The sequence below is a fragment of the Hemiscyllium ocellatum genome, chromosome 14, assembly GCF_020745735.1.
Source record: "Hemiscyllium ocellatum isolate sHemOce1 chromosome 14, sHemOce1.pat.X.cur, whole genome shotgun sequence".
NCBI classification, from domain to species: domain Eukaryota; kingdom Metazoa; phylum Chordata; class Chondrichthyes; order Orectolobiformes; family Hemiscylliidae; genus Hemiscyllium; species Hemiscyllium ocellatum.
The window spans coordinates 67,354,132-67,372,498 of NC_083414.1; the positions used below are offsets into that span (position 1 = coordinate 67,354,132).

At 40.4% G+C, this 18,367-nt stretch overlaps 1 protein-coding gene across 1 annotated transcript in view; it reads left to right on the forward strand.

Annotated features, from left to right (window-relative positions):
• The window catches only part of LOC132822405 (DDB1- and CUL4-associated factor 1-like), an 81,262-nt gene that overhangs the window by 7,433 nt on the left and 55,462 nt on the right, over positions 1 to 18,367 (forward strand). Inside the window, exons 2-6 of the mRNA XM_060835761.1 lie at positions 8,959 to 9,076; positions 10,906 to 10,982; positions 14,231 to 14,304; positions 17,251 to 17,364; positions 17,998 to 18,135. Of these exons, the coding sequence (XP_060691744.1) occupies positions 8,967 to 9,076; positions 10,906 to 10,982; positions 14,231 to 14,304; positions 17,251 to 17,364; positions 17,998 to 18,135 (513 nt within the window). The 5' untranslated portion in view covers positions 8,959 to 8,966. The remainder of the gene's footprint in view (positions 1 to 8,958; positions 9,077 to 10,905; positions 10,983 to 14,230; positions 14,305 to 17,250; positions 17,365 to 17,997; positions 18,136 to 18,367) is intronic.

An 18,367-nucleotide genomic window follows, 5' to 3' on the forward strand; every position in this document is an offset into this window, starting at 1 on the left:
TCTATCTTTGTTTTCAAACAAAAAATCTGGGTTTTAAAGTCTAACAATGACCATAACATCATTTTCACAAAAACCTGCCTGGTTCACTAGTGTCCTTCAGAAATGGAACTCTGCTGTCCTATTTGGACATGTGATTCCAGACTTGCACCAAAGTGATAGACTCTGAGCTGTCCTCAAATGACCGAGCAAGCCCCTCAATTGTAACAAGCTATTTAAAAATTATCAAGAGTGAGCTGGGATGGAACACCTTGCACTGATCTAGGCATTACAAGTTAAAAGGCGAACTCCACGCTGGCCATCCTGCACAAACCTACTAATATCTGGCATCTAGTATCAAAATTGGGAGGGGAGTTTCAATAGAGTTGTCTCAGATTAGTCAAGCAACAGGCTTGTACAGTTGTACTGTCAAATCATATTTTGCACACAAGGTTCCACACAGCAACAACAACACCACCATCCCTGCTTATGTCCTTTCCCACTGGCAGGGCAGGATACAGTTGGGAGGGTGTTACCCTGGGAATCCTCACCATTGACTAGACCCATAAGATCTCATGGCATCAAGTCACTCATGGGTGAGGAAGCACTGAGGGTGGCAAGGGCATAGAATGAATTCTGTTTGGGGGAACTTCAATGTCCATCACCAAGAGTGGCTCAGAACCACCACTACTGGTCAAGTCCTGATGAAATCTGCTAGACTGCTATTGCTGTAGGGGTGAGGGGACCAACAAGAGAGGAATGTATTTGACCAGCTCCTCAACAATTAGCCTGTCACGTGCATCTATCCATGAAAATATCAGTAAAAGTGGAGACAAAGTCCTATCTTCACATTTACGATACCCTTTGTCATGGAGAGTGGCATTTCAATTTAGTTAAATGGGACAGACTGCAAACAGATGTAGCAATTCAAGCTTGGTCATCCATGAGGCAATGTGATCCATCAGCAGCAGAGTAGCAAACGACTTGCAACCTCAAGGTCTATCATATTTTCCACTTGACCATTACCATCAAACCAGGTAGCAACACTGATTCAGTGGAGAGTTCAGGAGGGAATGAGTACAATGGGGAGTGCAGGAGCAGCACCATGTATACCTAAAAATGAAGTGTCAACTTGGTAAAGCCAGAACATGGTTACTTAAATACTGAAAAGCCTAAGCAAGAAATGATAAACAGAGCAAAATGATTCTTCAACCAATAGTCAGATCTAAGCTGTGCAGTCCTGCCACATCCAATTGTTGGTAGAAAATTATGCAACTAACTGGAGAAGACTTCACAAATATCTCAATCCTCAATGATGGGGAATCCTAGCACCTTGGTCCAAAAGATAAGGCACCAAGAATGGTGAATGGATGATTTATCTTAGAGCCTCCTGTGGAGGTCCCTAGCATCATAGATGTAGTCTTTCAGCCAGTTTTACTCATGCTATGTGATACCTACCATCTACCCAATAATGCGAAAAATTGCCCACATACAATAAGACAATTCCAACCAGCCAATTACCATCGCATCAGTTATCAGTGGTGGAAGAGGTCATCAAAAGTTCTGTCAAACAACACTTGCTTCGCAATGAGCTGATCACTAACACTCAGTTATACTCTGTCAGGGCAACTCTGCATCTCAATACAGTCTTGGTTCAAACATGAATAAATGCGCTAAACTCTCTAGAGGTGAGGTAAAAGTCTTTTATGGTACAGTGGTAGTACCCCTATCTCGGAACAAGGAGGTCTAGTATGTGTAATGACATCCTGAAACAGATTGAGAAAACATCAGAGGTGTGAGTGACTGCCCTTGATGTCAATGCAGCATTTAACTGAATGTGACATCATTTAGTCCGAGCAAAACTATTATCAATGGAAATCATGTAAAACTTTCCACTGGTTGAAATCATGTCGAGCACAAAGATGATTGTCATTGTCAGAGGTTAGTGGTTGTACCCCAGGGCATCTCTGTAGAAGTTCCTCTGGATAGTATTCTAGGCTCAAGCATTTTGAGCTTCCCTCCATTACAGGGTTAGAAGCCAGGATGTGCAATTATCCGCGAACAATGTTCAGCACCTTTCAAAACTCATCATACTGAAACATTTCCGATCCAAATACAGCAAGACCTGGACAGTATCCAGGTTAAGGGCAGCATGGTGGCTCGGTGGTTAACACTGCTGCCTCACAGCGCCATGTATCTGGGTTCGATTCCAACCTCTGGCAACTGTCTGTTTGGAGTTTGCACATTCTCCATGTGTCTGCGTGGGTTTCCTCCGGGTGTTTCAGTTTCCTCCCACAGTGCAAAGATGTGCAGGTTAGGTGAATTGGTCATGCTAAAATTGCCTGTAGAGTTGGATGCATTAGTTAGAATGGGTCTGGATGGGTTACTCTTCAGAGGATCGGTGTGGACTAGTTGGGCAGAAAGGCCTGTTTCCACACTATAGGTAATCTAATCTAAAGTGTCAAATAACTACAGGAATTGCAAAACCTGCACCCACACCACCTCCCTCACCTCCATCCAAGGCCCCAAAGGAGCCTTCCACATCCATTAAAGCTTCACCTGCACATCCACCAATCATTTATTGTATCCGTTGCTCCCGATGCAGTCTCCTCTACATTGGGGAGACTGGACGCCTCCTAGCAGAGCGCTTTAGGGAGCATCTCCGGGAAACCTGCACCAATCAAACCCACTGGCCTGTGGCCCAACATTTCAACTCCCCCTCCCACTCTGCCGAGGACATGGAGGTCCTCGGCCTACTCCACCGCCACTCACTCACCACCTGACACCTGGAGGAAGAACGCCTCATCTTCCCCCCCCCCCCCCCCCCCCCCCCCCCCCCCCCCCCCCCCCCTGCCCATCCACCCCTCGGAACACTTCAACCCCAGAGCATCAATGTGGATTTCACCAGTTTCCTCATTTACCCTTCCCCCCACCTCACCCCAACTCCAACCTTCCAGCTAAGCACAGTCCCCATGACCTGTCCTACCTGCCTATCTTCCTTTCCACCTATCCACTCAACCCTCCTCTCTAACCTATCATCTTCATCCCCACCCCCATTCACCTATTGTACTCTATGCTACTTTCTCCCCACTCCCACCCCCCTCTCATTTATCCCTCCACTCTGCAGGCACCCTGCCTCTATTCTTGATGAAGGGCTTTTGCCCAAATTGTCGATTTTCCTTCTCTGATGCTGCCTGACCTGCTGTGCTTTTCCAGCACCACTCTAATCCAGACCACATTCACTTCTTCCATCATTGAAACTCATCAACAGGATGAACTCAGTAATTCACCAAGGATCCTGAGACAGCACCTTCTGAACCCACGGCCGCTAGTATTTAGAAGGAGAAGGATAAGGACAGCATGTCCACGGGCATACTACGACCTGCAAATTCCCCTCAGCCGTTCACCAGCCTGACCTGGAATATATTGCCATTCCTGCAGTGTTGCCTTCCTAGTGGCATTGTGGTTCTATGTACACTAAATGGACTGCAGTGGTTCAAAAAGGCAGTTCACCAGCACCTTCAAGGGCATCTCATGATGGGGGCAATATTTGCTGGCTCAGCCAGCAGCTTCCACACTTCTAGGATAATTTGTTTTAAAATCTTGGGCGTGAGTTTCAATATATATATCAAACCTGAAGATAGACTGGCAACTTCACTTCAGGTTGTGACAAAAGCTTTGATTTGTTGTCAAGACCCTGACTCCCTTTGATCTGCAGTTGGATTCTCTAATACTAGTGAACTTTCAGTTTCTTGTTGGCTTTCATTTTCTTCCTGATTTTCAGTTTGGGATGTAGGAGATATTTGGACTACAGGAGGTTGCTCATGCTCTCCCCTTTCAGGTATCCTTTTTCATTAGGTATGTGAATTCAGCTAATCTCTTTACATTAACTCCAATCATACATTCTCAATTTTCACCAGCATTCAACTCTGAATTTAGCATCTCAAAACGTAACTCATTACTTTGTCTTGCTTTCCTCTTACCCTTCTGTTGGTATAATTCTTTAAGAAAATTAGATCTGGTCTTAGGAGTGTGTTTAATCTGTTGCATATCGTGGGTTATTCTATAAGACAGCAACATTATCTCTCCTGTGTCTAAAAGAAACCTCAAGTTTCAGCCTAACATGGCACCAAACAAATACTTCTGCTAAGACCTCTGCATGGTCATTTGTTGTGATGGTGGTAATTGAGCTTTGACTCAGTGGGGATCCTTGATTTATGAATGTCTGATTTACAAACGCTCGTATTTACGAATGTGGTTCCATATATCTTTTAAATTTTAAAGACTGTTGAATGAATGTTTTCTGTACATACGGATGACTGCTTTCTACTGTGCTCCAATTTGAGAACAAATTAACTTGTGAATGAATTCCAGAATGGAACCCATTCTCAACTTGGGCAATTCCTTTATTCCGACTCCATATTTCAAACCCTTTGGAGGATCATCCACAGTTTATCAATAACACCTCTGGGAACCTATACATTACAAGCCAACTTCACAAAACCTCAGTAGTTTTGGCACTTGATATTTGGCATAGGCTTGATGTTTGTTCATTTGCGATAGCTATTAACCAAAACAGATACCTTTTCTTCCCCTCCTTGTCAAAGAAATGACATGTTCATGTTGCCATGGTTTTCTAGTGTTTGTGGAAACCTTGATTGGATAATTTCTCATTCTAACTCTCCTTTTGCAACTTTTCATCAACTACCTAAAGAGATTTTCTTGCCACTGTCATACAGATTATTCCCTTTGGTGATCTTGAAGTTCATCTGACAATTTCAAAACAAAAGTTCCTTGTCTGTGGAAATTCTCAAGTGATGATGAACTCAGAAGCTCTGACCTTTTGGCAGGTTGTGCCCTGTAACTTAACTGGAGTAGAGGTTATTCTTTGCCTTGCATTAGAGTTGGGAGAATGATCCTGAGCAGTTGTTGGGTCTAAGTCAAAGGTGGAAGGAATGCGTAATTAATTTGACATACTGATTGATCTGTTATTGGTGAAGAGGCACATTGGACTCGAGTTTTCCAGTGTAGAGCAAAGGGCTCCCAAATTTCCCGGAACTCAGATCTCAGTAAATTGAGTGGTTGTAATTGGTGCTTAGATTTGTGTATGTGTCAGTATTCTGATTGAACTCTAGCACTGCATTGTGCTGACAGTTAGCGCTATCATTCTATTAAATCATGACTGATCCAGACCTTCATCTACTTTTCATACATGTTGCTCGTTCCCCTTAAGTAACAAAAAATATCGGAGCAACTAATCTTGCTCAAACTTAGAACAGTGTATGAAACCTTGTGGGAAGAATACTTTGTGTGAGTAAAAGGAAAAGTTTCCTGATATCAAATATAGCATTATTTGTAAGATTATTCCTCTTGTCCTATATTGCCCCACACAAGGAAGTAGCTTCTACCTGTCTACCCTTTCAAGTCCATCTATTATTTTAAACAATGTGACTGAATTTAGAAAGTGGAAGGTAAAAAACAATGTGTAGAAAACCAAAGTTCTCTTATCTAGCTCAGTTGATGTCTGATGCTGAATTCCTCACTCTAACTTAGGTTATTTAGCATATTGAAGTCAAGAAGTTTGCAATATTCTACTTCTCCTATGATGTTCTTAATTCATCCACTTAAACTCCTTTACCAGCTCTTCACTCTGTTGTTACATGACACGTCTCTCCCCAAATATAGCTCGAGTTTGGAACAATTAGTCTGCTGTTTAATTTCTACTTTCAATTCGCATGGGTACTGAATGAAAACTCCATAGCGATATGATTTCATTTTGAGTCCCTCTAGCAAGACCATTTATAAATTATGATTTTAACACTGGAAATAATTTCAACATTTCCTGTTGTGAAGTGCAATGAGAGTAACCTACTGTTGGAACATAGGGTAAGTGCTGAATCAATGCTGTTTATTTAATTGTATTTCTCCAGCGCTGTTGTGTATCCAACATGATGGCCATTGTTAGGAAACATGACCTCATCTTTATTCTGTGGAATTCTCTGTATTGTCTGTAATATCATCTGAGTGAGGTACTACTTCTGCAGCGTCATTTTCCAACAATCTAATGCCCACGTTTGCCCCTCTTTCACCTTTCAGACGTCTAAAAAGACTCTTGCAATCTTCTTTTATGTTATTAGCTAGCTTACTCTCATATTTCATCTTCTGTCCCTTTGTTGCTATTTTTAGTTATCTTCTGCTGGTACATGGTGTTTAAAGGATTCCCAATCCTCTGGCTTCCCACTAATCATCATCATATGATATGATTTTTCTTTTGCTTTTATGCTGTCCCCAATGTGTTGCTTTTGAATGTTGCTTCTGGATTGAATGTGTTCTGTTGTGATTTATAGAGGCCAATTATGTCCCCTCCGCAGCTGGCATAGCAGAATAGAGTTTGCTTGTCAACTGATATTTGTTCCTTGTGGGTACTCTTCCACCATCTGGTCACTACTTTTGTCATCGATTTTGTCCACATGCTTCCTGACTGCATGTCTGCTGATACTCTGGTCAGAAGTAAGAAGTTCCCATGCATTGACTCTAGTTTTAATTAACTAGTGATCTCTAGATGTGTGTGTCCTGTTGCTTTGGTGTCAATACTGAGCCCACTAAGAGTATGTCTTTGGGAATGCAGCCATCATTCATTTTGCTCACATGGGCTAGTCAACAGACTTGCTGCTAACTCAAGGGGAGAAACATGCGGAGGTTCCCTACACATTGCTGCACTTCCACATTTGGCACAGGAAGTTAATTACTTTTGAAGTATAGTTGCTATTGATATGTAGGAAGAAATGGTAGCCAGTTTGAGCACAGTGTAGTACCACAGAGAGCAATGAGAACAGTAACTGGTTAATCTGTTTGATATTGGTGATTGAATGAATGCCTTGTTGTTTGAATATTTCATAGTCTTTTGCCTTCCCTGTACATTTTGCATGGCGTATTGTCTGAGACACTTCAGCAGCACAGCACTGTCAGTCTGAATTATGTCCTTAAGGTGTAAATTGAAACTGGAACCCACAACTTTGAGTATAGAAGAGAGGGTCCTTTAAAATAAATTGTGATCATTTGGTAGCACCAAATGAAGTGTCAAGTCCTGCTGGTTGTCTTCAAATATGTCAGCCTTTATCTTGTTGAGTTACCCTTCATTTAAACAGCAGCCATGGCAGCTGAAAGCATCTTTGTTTTCTGTTTGATCCTGAGCTGGTCTTCAATCCCATATGCTGTTTGTCACCGAGACCTGCCTGCTGTCAACTCTAAGGATTTCAGGAGGTGAGCCTGTCTCAATTCACCTCCTGAAACCCACTCCATGATTCTAGTTCCTCTACAATTATTCCAGTGCAATCCTGGCTGACCAGCCATCTCACACCCCCTAACTTGGGCTTGTCCTGAACTCCATGTAATTCACACCAAGTCCCCTTCACTTATCACCCTTGTGCTTGTTGATCTTGATTTTAAACTCTTCGTTGGTGTGTGCCTCTATGGCCTGAGCACATCTGACCTGCCTACTCCTCAATCAGTGCAAACCTTCCTTCATGACCTTTTAACTGTTCTACTTCTGGCCTTTCATACATGCCCAATTTTCATCACTCTGCTATTCCCTTCTGGCTATGAAGGCCTAAACTCTGATTCTTTCCATGAGCCTCCCCATATGTCTAACTCTCTCGAGCTTTTGACCAGCTGTCCTAATAAGCTAACTTACGGGTGAGATTGACATTTTGTTTTATTTTGGTCGTGTGAGGCAGCTTGGCATTTTTAGTGTAGTTAGCTGCTGTATAAATTATTGCTTTAGTCGTAATTGATGCAGTTTTGATAGATCATAATGATGTGTACAAGCCTTGTGTTATCTAAATGGTAGAGCTACAAGTCTACATGTGTGCTAAACTGTGGTGCATTTTGTGCAATATAACAATGCAATGAAGTGCAGTTGTTTGAGTCTACAACCACATTGAGAGTAATTTAAAGCAATCTCTTTTACTCCTGTGCAATGTTAATTAACTGCTGCTTCATCTGTAAGCATGGAGAATTAAGTAGCTGATGACTGGATCGGTGGGTAGATTTTTCAGAAGTGATTTTAATATATGTAATACAAGTTTTAAGATGTAGGGCAGACTGAGAAAAAAGCTCAAATGCTGGCACATTATTATAAACTTTAGAATGAGATTACTGTCTTGGAATTGTGCCATTTTATTTGCACCTGACTGAACTGAAGTGCTCCACCTGGAATCTTTCTATTCGTCCTTGCAATTTCCCCTCTTACAGGATGGAGGATGCTTTTACGTGAACAGCATGGGGCCAAGGAGTAATGGCAAAGCTCTTCAATCCATAACCCACAAGCAGGAATGCTCTGAAACTTCTGAAACAGGCAAAGGAGAGTGTACTGCAATACATTTCAGAGCTATTTTATAACATTGATATCATACTTTCTTTTGCAATTTGCTGGGAGATGGACATGACCTAAGCATTGAATGTCACTGACTCCTGCTAAAGTATAGGGCAACAGATGATCCGATCTTAACACTGTGATTAGAGAGGAACCCTTGTTTTGATTTAGTCCACTAAATTCAATAAATCAATGTTGCTATTTTAAGCTGACTTTGACCAAATTGAACTTGCATTAGATTGGGGGAATTGGGAAAAGATGCGATTAGCTTGCTGCCTCTTGAACATACTCTGCCTGGGAAAAGTCACAGATGAAGACTAATGCACTCCAAGCCAACAATTTTCAACAGTGAATTGCATAATCCTTTTAACCATGAAAATCCCAAAGCTTTTGCAACTGTGTAGTGCTTTACTAGTAACGCACTGCTAGCACAATCAGGACATCAAACATTTTGTGTGATCTCCTGGCCTAGCATTGTTTAACAGCTATGCGGAGGATGGAATTAAAATTTCACTTCAGACATCATTCTTTGATTTGAGTGTAATGGAGATGTAGTAAGTGATGCTATGGAGGTCTAACAGTTTTTGTTTCCTCTGGTCTCTTACCAGGCTCAGCAATGGCTTCAGTTACTGCAAATGTTGATTCCAAAGCCGAGCTCACCTCATTACTGGAACAGTGGGAGAGGGAGAACAGCAACGGGCAGAACATTGTCCCTATCTTAACCAAGTAAGCAGTTTAAACTTGTTAATTTTCCTTGTGGGGTGGTAGAGGCTGAAAGTTGAGATGAAATCAAAATATAGAATGTTTGTATATCTTGGGATTTTAAAGCATTGTGATTGTAAAGTTGCTTGTTGCAGATAGGGAAGATGTGATTCACTGCGATAGTTGGCTCTGTGTGTGCTGGGGATCATCACTGGATTCATACAAAACGGAAGAGGCCCTACACCCCATTGAGTTTGCACTACCAAAAATAGACTTAATTGACACTAGTCCCACATTCCGGCTCTGGGTCCATAGCCTTGAATGTTAAGTATGCCACTTCATTTGCACATTCAAGTACTTTGTAAAGGTTGTATGGTTATCTGCCTCAACTATCTTCCCAAGCAGTGCATTCCAGAGTCCCCTGGGTGTAAAAACTATTCAAGTCCCCATCTAAACTTCCTGCTTTTCAGCTTAAAATTATGCCCCTTATTATTGACCTTTCAACTAAGGGGAACAGCAGCTTTCTACCTTCTCTATCCATGTCTCATAATCCTATACCTCAATACCAAGTCTCCCTTCAACCTTCACTGCTCCAAACAAAGCAACCTCAGGTTATCTAGCCTCTCTTTGAAGGTAAGATGCTCCATTCTCCATCCTGTTGTCTCTCCCCTTTACCCCCTTTATTGCAGTGTAGTGACCAGAACTGCAGACAGTATTAAAGTCCTGTACAGCTTCAGCATAATCTCCCTGCTCTTATAATCTGTGCCACAACTGACAAAGGCAAGTATGCCCCATACTTTCTTAATTACCCTATTAACCTGCTCTGCTGCCTTCAGGGATTCATGGAGAAGCAGTCCAGGAACTCGCCAATGTATTTGTAATCTGTCCCCCACCCCCAATGATTGTTATCTGTGTCACAAACAATAAAGGTCCCAAAACTGTTCCCTGTGGTACTCCACTGCACACCAGCTGCCAATAACACAAACAGTCTTTTACCCCTACCCTCTGTCTCCTGCCACTAAACCAATTTTGTATTTATCTTGCCTAGTTACCCTGGGTCCTATGTGCTTTTAAAGAAACTTTAACACTCGCCTACCTGAGAACTTGCTGAAAGCCTTACTGAAATCTGTACTTTCAAATGTGCACTTACTACACATTTGGTCACCTTGTAAAATTCAGCCAGATATGTTGGGATGGTGAAATGGGGGAAGGAAGGAGTTGAGACGTGCTCGTCATAGTTTTGGGGGATTGTCAGAGATTTTCCTTTCTGTTCATGGGGTGAGTACTTTGCTGGCAATGTCAGTGTTTTATTGCCAATAGTGGAGATTGGAAGCATCTTTATTCTGCATCTAATTTGTAAAAACTGCACATTCTAGTATTTGATGCAAACACTGCCCAAAGTGGAAAGATTTTCCATTTCCCAATAAAAGCTGTCAGCTTTCCATGCGGCAAAGTTCTCATTTTAAAAAGTCAGGTAATTTGGCTGACTACATTGAAGCAGGTCAAGTGTTGATGTTACTGAATTTGGAAGTACAAATGAACTGAGTGAATGTGCATCTTTGAAATAGTCTGTGTTTGAGCCATTTTATCAGTTAAAAATCGGAAGTAAAATATAATGCACTTGTCTCCTTTTCTTAGACTACATTTGTATTCTATTGGCATTAGCAAAATTCTTTTTCTTAGAATGTTTTATGAAAACAATAAAAAAAATTGATTGAGAGGCACTAATATAATTTAATTCCATTTTATTCAATTAAATGAGGACAGTAGGATAGCTAAATGGGGACAAGTTAAATAACCTGAAGGTGGTACTGAGTTACTGTGCTGAAAAGGCTCTCTTTTTTTTGTTTCAGGATTTCAGACCTAATTGAGAAAGAAACTGAAGAGTACCATAAGGCTGACCCTGATCCCTTTGATGATAGGCATCCTGGTAAGCTGAACATCTAGCATTTAAATAGGTGTAGTGGCATTAACTGACCTACTAGTCAGATTTCACTAGCATTATCTGTGAAGAGAGTGCCTTTGAACTGTGTGGTAATGGTCAAGACCAATAAATAAGTTTTGTATGCTAATGGTCTGTCATGTGATTATTTAGTGACCAGACTCTGCTGAACATTGCATATGGCAAGGTAGTATTTGCCTCCAGGACAACTGAATGCTGTACTGTACAACCTTGATTATCCGAACAAGATCTCAAGGTCCTGATGCTTGGGTAAACTGTGTTATTCAAACATTCGATTTTCCGAACAAAATATTCCCCGACCGCGTCGTTCGGATAATTGAAGTTGTCCTATATTTGGTGCTTGGTGACATCGTTGCTTGGAATAGAAATAAAAGTTCAGTGGGTTCTGCTGCAGTGCCACCTGCTAAAAGTAGTTAAAACAGGAGTTCCATGATTGTTTAACTGGACTCTGAAGAACATAACACTGATTTCTATGGGACCTGTGCTGTGAAAAGTTAAAAATCACACAATCCCAGGTTATAGTCCAGCAGGTTTATCTGGTAGCTTCCAGCGTGCTGCTCCTTCATCAGATGCTGCCAGCTAAACATGTTGGACTATAACCTGGTGTTGTTATTTTTAACTTTGTACACCCCAGTTCAACACCAGCACCTCCAAATCATGTGCTGTGAAATGCTGTGTACCCAGTTGTATAAATGTGCTGCTCATCCATTGTTTCTCAGTGGCACTTGACCATTCATCACATCGGTAGCCCTGCTTTTAAGGAAGGAAAAAGAAAACCGTTAGCCGTATATAGGTAATCAGTAAAATGCTGCTTGTAACTAGGGATTGCAGTCATGGCACCTTCTGATAGTTGAACAGTCATCAGAAATTCATGGAAAGGAAATAGTGACTGATAAATTTTAGGTTCTTGAGGATGTAACTTGCAAGATAGATGAGGGGTGGCACTAGTTGGTGTAGTGTATTTGAGTTTTCAAAGAAAGAGTTGATAACGTCAAAGATGTTCCTTTCACAACTGGGGCTCATGCTAATATATTGGCATGGATTGAGGGTTGGTTCGTTGTTGAGAAATTAAATAGGATTAAACAGTTATTTTCAGGTGGACATATTAAAACTAATGGGGTGACGCAAGGATTGATTCTTGGGCCTCTGTTACTTCAAATCTGTATCGATGAGGAAACTGTAACGTATTCAGATTTGCAAAGAAAGCATAAGCTAGTTAGGAAAGTAAGCTGTAAGGAGAACACGGAGCTTTTTCGGGATATGAACAGGTTGATTGAGTGAGCAAGAATGTTGACAAGTCAAATATTAATGTGGAGCCATGAAAAACGTTAAAGCAGGTAATGAGTATTTGGAAGGAACTGCATGTCATTGTATATAAGTTGTAGAAAATTAAACGCAAGGGTGAAGAAAACAATTCAGGAAACATGGTTACTTAGTCTTTATAATAGAGATTAGAATTTAAGGTATGTCTCAGTGCAGTTGTATTGGGCCTTAGTCTGGAGTATTATGTACCTTTTGTGTCTCCTGACATAGGGGAGGGAATATATGAAAACCCTGTTTATCTCTGCTAAAGTTCATTTTAATGCCATCAATAAAACAGTGACCATATACTTGTTTTAACATGGAGAGTTTTAGGTTAATGTTGTTTGCACAGAGTTCCTGTTGTATTGCTTGCCTGCTCTTAAAAACATTTCTTCAACCTTCCACTGCAGCATTCATTCACTCTGATCTTTGTCCAGATCCTGATCCTGACCCTGTCCTCAGTTGCTCTTCTCTCCCCAGCCTGGCTCCCATCTCTGCTCCCTGATTTTACCTTTAAAATCTTCAGTGCCTGTTTCTGTCTTGGTTCCATTTTGAATTTATGCTGAGGTACTGGGCTCCACCTAATGACAGAAGCTGGTTAGTGCAAATAGTGCACCAACCAGTGTCTGCCATTAGAAGGAGCCTGGTGTTAAAACTTCTGCAAATGAGTGGAATTTTTGTCATGTCTTGCATTAGTAATACTTTGGAGCTCTGGTGCAGTGCTAGGACCTCTTCTTCTGAGCTAGAAGACTGGGTTCAAGTCTTACATACGACAGAGGTGTGTACTAACATCTCTGAACAGATTGAAATATTTTTCTTCCCAGTACTTTTTTTTTCACCATGTCAACTAGGCTACGTTCCCTAGACTTTAAAAAGATACAAGGTGATCTTGTTGAAACATACAATATTAGAGTTTTTGCTGAGGGATGTGCTGAGACAATGTTGGATTGCTTCAAACTAAGGATCATAGTTTCAGAATCAGGATCAAGATGAGGATAAATTCCTTCACTACATTCTTAATCTTTAAAATTTGCTGTCCCAGGATCAACGGATGTTCAGTCACCAGGTATATTTAAAACTGATGTGTGAACATTGGATACTAAGAATCGATAAATGTAGGGATAGAGTTGAAAGATGAGTTGAGGTCCGTTAGTAAATGGTGTAGTCTTGAAAGAGTGCAGTGGCTTTAAGGCAGACAAGGTTACATCTATAAAACTGGAACTGCAAAAGATGAACTGAATGATAGTGAGACATGGAAAGAAACATAAAATTTAGATCCTGGTATTATGCCAACTTTCTGAGGAGTGGTGGTTAGTAGTGCAATTGGAAATTTAGTGCGGAATAATTTTAAGTGGTGAGGTGATTTGTCTGAAACCTTTTGTGGAAGACTGTCACTTAAGCTGCTGGTTCCAGACCCACCAACCTCTGGAAGTCACTTGGCCAGCAGAATTTCTCCAAAGTCCAATTTTTATTTTTGCTGTTGTATAACTGAGATACAGTCATACCTAACACATCTCTGCATCATCTCATAACCTGCAGGTGCTCAGTTAGAGAATGGTACTTTAAAACAGTACTCATCTTGTCCTGCCCTTCCCACATTTTCAAAGTCGTCATACCATGAAGAGAGACATTGCAGGGATCCAGAAATCCAGTACTTGTCTACACCTTTGCAACTTTGCATTTTAATGATGTAAGAGGAAGGTGCATGTCATTGAACTAATATCTCTCACCATTTTCTGGGCTTTTCTGCAACAGTATCACTTCTGCCTGAGATTTTTCTGAAATGTTGGCATGACTTTTATATAAAACTCTGACCTGAACCAGCAGATATTGAAATTGCAACTTGATGCTGAAACCTAATATTAAATAAAGTTGTTAAACTTTTGATTATATACTTAATGTATTTCTTGCAGGTCGAGCAGATCCAGAATGTCGATTGGGACATCTGTTAAAAATACTCTTCAAAAATGATGATTTCATGAATGCAGTAAGTATGATCACTTCTGTAGTGCAAATCCAGTGAACAACTAACTTCAAAGGCACAATTACAGATGAGGAAGAGCCATTTCACTGAAGCCCATCCCATTTAGAACTGGACAATGATCCACTTCACCTATTGGGGGAATGATCAGAATGGAAGCAATCAATGATCATGAAAGGAAATTGGATACGCACTAAAGAGAAACAACGTAGTTTTGGGGATAGCATGGGCACTTGGAGCTGATCAGGTTGCTCTCCAAAGAAATAAAATGGACCCAGTAGGTCGAATGTCTACCTTCTGTTCCTTATGACTCTGACCGGGAGCACAGGAGGAGACCATTTTGCGTATTGTCTATTGGTAGCTGTTTTGTGATACTTTCTGATCATTTTTTTCAGAGATGTTACTACACATCTCTGGAGCAGATAGGACCTGTACCTGGGCCTCCTGATACAAACAGCTGTTTTTTTAAAACCATAACCATGCCACCTGTAGTTTTTTTTCTTTATTAGCCACTACCAGTAAATCACCCTATGTCTACAAATTGAATCATTTCCATGTAAAGCCCATTAAAGACAATGCAAACCATCGAAGGCGAGGGAGAGGTAGGGGGAGGGGAGCTTAATCAGATCTTTTTGTTAGAAATTATGTAAGTAATTAATTTAATCAGGAGACTGCTGTTCCTATTGAACCTGTTTCCATCATCATTGGATCTGATCTCTCTCATCAAGCTTATCCCTCTCGATGGAACTGTTCCATCCTCTTTCTAAAACCAGTCAAGGTGAACAGTTGAAAGTAACTGCATTTTATTGCACAGGTAGCAAGAATTATTTTTAAATTCACATTAAGATTTTTAATAATTCACAGGGAAGAAATTATGGAGTCCCTAGTATTTGTATCATGTACAGTCATAGGTGAGTTGCTGGAGGATGAGAGTGGCTAATAATGTGCGTTTATTTAAGAAAGGTTGTAAGGAGAAGCCTAGGAACTATAGACCAGTGAGTTTGCCATCAGTGGTGGCTAAGTTCTTGGAGGGGATTCTGAGAGATGGGATTTACATGCATTTGGAAAGGCAAGATCTGATTAGCAATAGTCAGCAATATTTTGTTTGTGCGAAATCACGTCTCTCAAATTTGACTTTTTAGAGGATAAAACCAAAAAAATTGTTGAAGGCGAGCAGTAGATGTTGTCGACATGGATTTTCAGGTTTTTGACAGGGTTCCGCATGGTAGATTAATTTAGTAAAGTTAGATCATGTGGGATTTAGGGTGAGCTTGCCACTTGGATTCAAAATTGGCTTGACTAGAGACAGATGGTGGTGGTGGAGGGTTGTTTTTCAGATTGGAGAACTATGACCAGCAGTTTGGTTATAAATGATTTGGATGAGAATTTAGGAGGCATGGTTAGTAAGTTTGCAAAATTGGTAGTCTTGTCAACAGTGAAGAAGGTTTTCTAAGATTACAAAGGGACTGTGATCAATTGGGTCAATGGGTTTGAGGAATGGCAGATGAAGTTCAATTTGGATAAATACGAAATATTGCATTTTGGTAAAACAAGGGCAAGACTTGTATAATTAATGGTAGAGTCCTGGGTAGTGTTGTTAAACAGACCTAGGGTTCGGATACATTGTTATTTGAAAGTTGCACAGCAGGTAGACTGGGCAGTTAAGAAGGGTTTAGCACGTATGCCTTCGTTGCTCAGACGAATTGGGATATCTTGTTGAGGTTGTATAGGACATTGAGGCCACTTTTGGAGTACTGTGTACAATTCTGGTCACCCTGCTTATAGGAATGATATTATGAAATTGGAGATGGTTCAGAAAAGATATACCAGGAAGTTTTGATTTGAAGATGTACTGACAGCACTTTTGTTTTTATTTTTAAAATACATTAGCATGTGTGCAAATGTGCTGGGGTTTGAGAGTGGTTAAAGGGAAATTTAAGGCTAAGATATAATTGCTGGGAATGTATTTTTGGTTTCAACTCCACATCACTGCCACTCCTATTAAATAATCCAGGTGAAATGAGGTACTGTTTGGGAGATTGTTTTCTTTAGAGGGATGAGCAAATCCGGCACCTGTCCTTCTGATAAGGCTGTTGTTTCCTGTTGTGGGGTGGCTCATCAATTTAAATGATCAGTGAGTGAGGAGAGATTAGAAAGCAATTATACACACTTTTGTTTTGAGGGGATATATTATTTCTACTTCTCTAACCTGTAATGTGCTAAATAAGACTATTTAAGAAACTGCTGGGAATCCCTCAGGCCAAGCTTCAACTTTGCTTTTGTTTCGTTTGTATTAAATATTCATGTTTGAGCTTCATGAAGTTGATGTACTTTAGAGCCTTGATATGTTAACTAGGCCTTCATCTGCCTTTATTGGCTTTTCATGTGTGGCCTGATTGCCACAATTTAAAATTCAAAGAGGACGAGAGAGAATCTGATTACCAGATTTTGATATTTTTAACCATTCCTTGTGTTGGAGAGAGGGATTTCGTATGTAGAGGTTCTGCTGCTGTTTAAAATAAAGGCCAATGGTTCTAAATCTATGCAGCTTTGAATTTACCACTTTTCAACACGTCAGCTTCTGTTAATCTGGGCAAGATGAAACAATTGGAATTGAATCAGATCTGAGCAAGGGTCACTCCACCTAAAATATTAACTCTGATTTCTCTCCACGGATACTGCCAGACCTGCTGAACTTATCCAGCAATTTGTTTTTGTCTGATTTATAGCATCCGCGGTTCTTTCGGTTTTTATTAGATGAGTCTACCTCATTGAGTTCACTTACACAATTGACTCTCTTATTGCTTTTATCTAATGGGCTCAGCAGTGGTGCAACTATTTTATAGAGCTAAAGTACCCTGTGACGTCTTTACAAATAGATAAGCATATACTTGTTTTACTTGGTAACATAATCTCGCTATTCCTTAATCCATCTCTCATACCTCTGGACAGTTGGTGAATACGTATGTGATGACCAGTAGAGATCCTCCAGTCAACACATCAGCTTGCCGTCTTCTGTTGGATATCATGCCAGGATTGGAAACTGCTGTTGTCTTTCAGGAGAAGGTAGGACAAAGGATGTTGATCAGAGTTAGGGTGTTTATTGATTTGTATCCTAGTTTGTAAACTAATCATAAAACCAACCTTATTGTATTTAAGTGATGAAAGGCACTGCACTTAGTTTTACCATAAACTGGATTAATTAAAGTACACTCCCTCCTGATTTGAAGTATTTATGGGCATCTTAATATCTAAACAGATTTTAAGTTTTTAAAATTAAACTGTAAAATTCAAACAGTTTTGATTTATAAACAGTTCAACTAGGTTTAGCTGTGATGAATTTTTTTTTTGTCCCCCTGTTAAAACTTTCTACCATTCATGATAAATCCTAACTCTTCTTGCTGTCTCAGTTCACACAACAAATGATCTTGTACGAGACATTAAGCTCCATACACCACACAAGATATAGGAGCAGAATGTGCCCTACGAACCAGCGCCATCATTCAATGTGATCACAGTTGATCATTTGCCTTAACTCCACCTTCAGATTCTACCCCTAAGTCTCTGCGTTTGATAGAATTAAGCCAAGTATGATTTTTGTTTTCATTTTAGTTAATTTTAGTGTCAATTATGTCAGTTCATAAGCTGTTATTTACTGAGATTGCAAAGATTGTTAGAACATTCTCTTTTTTCCATTAGGAAGGAATTGTTGAAAACCTATTCAAATGGGCAAAGGAAAGTGACCAACCATTGAGAACCTATGCCACTGGTCTCCTTGCTGGGGCCATGGAAAACCAGGATATTGCAGCCAACTATCGGGAGGAAAACTCTCAGATGGTAAGGAATGTGAAGCTGCCACTTTAAGTTTCAGGAAGCCTAGCATTTGTATTTCATAATTCCATCAAATACAGTAGCCTGTGGATTTGCCATACAAAGTCCTCTTTTTGCTAAATGATTCACTTAAAGTTCTGGTTGAAGTCCTGCAAATCACAACTACAATTGAAGCACTGCGAGATGAAAAATTGGTGCCACAGGAGCTACGTGTTTATGGGAGGAATGATGTTAAAAC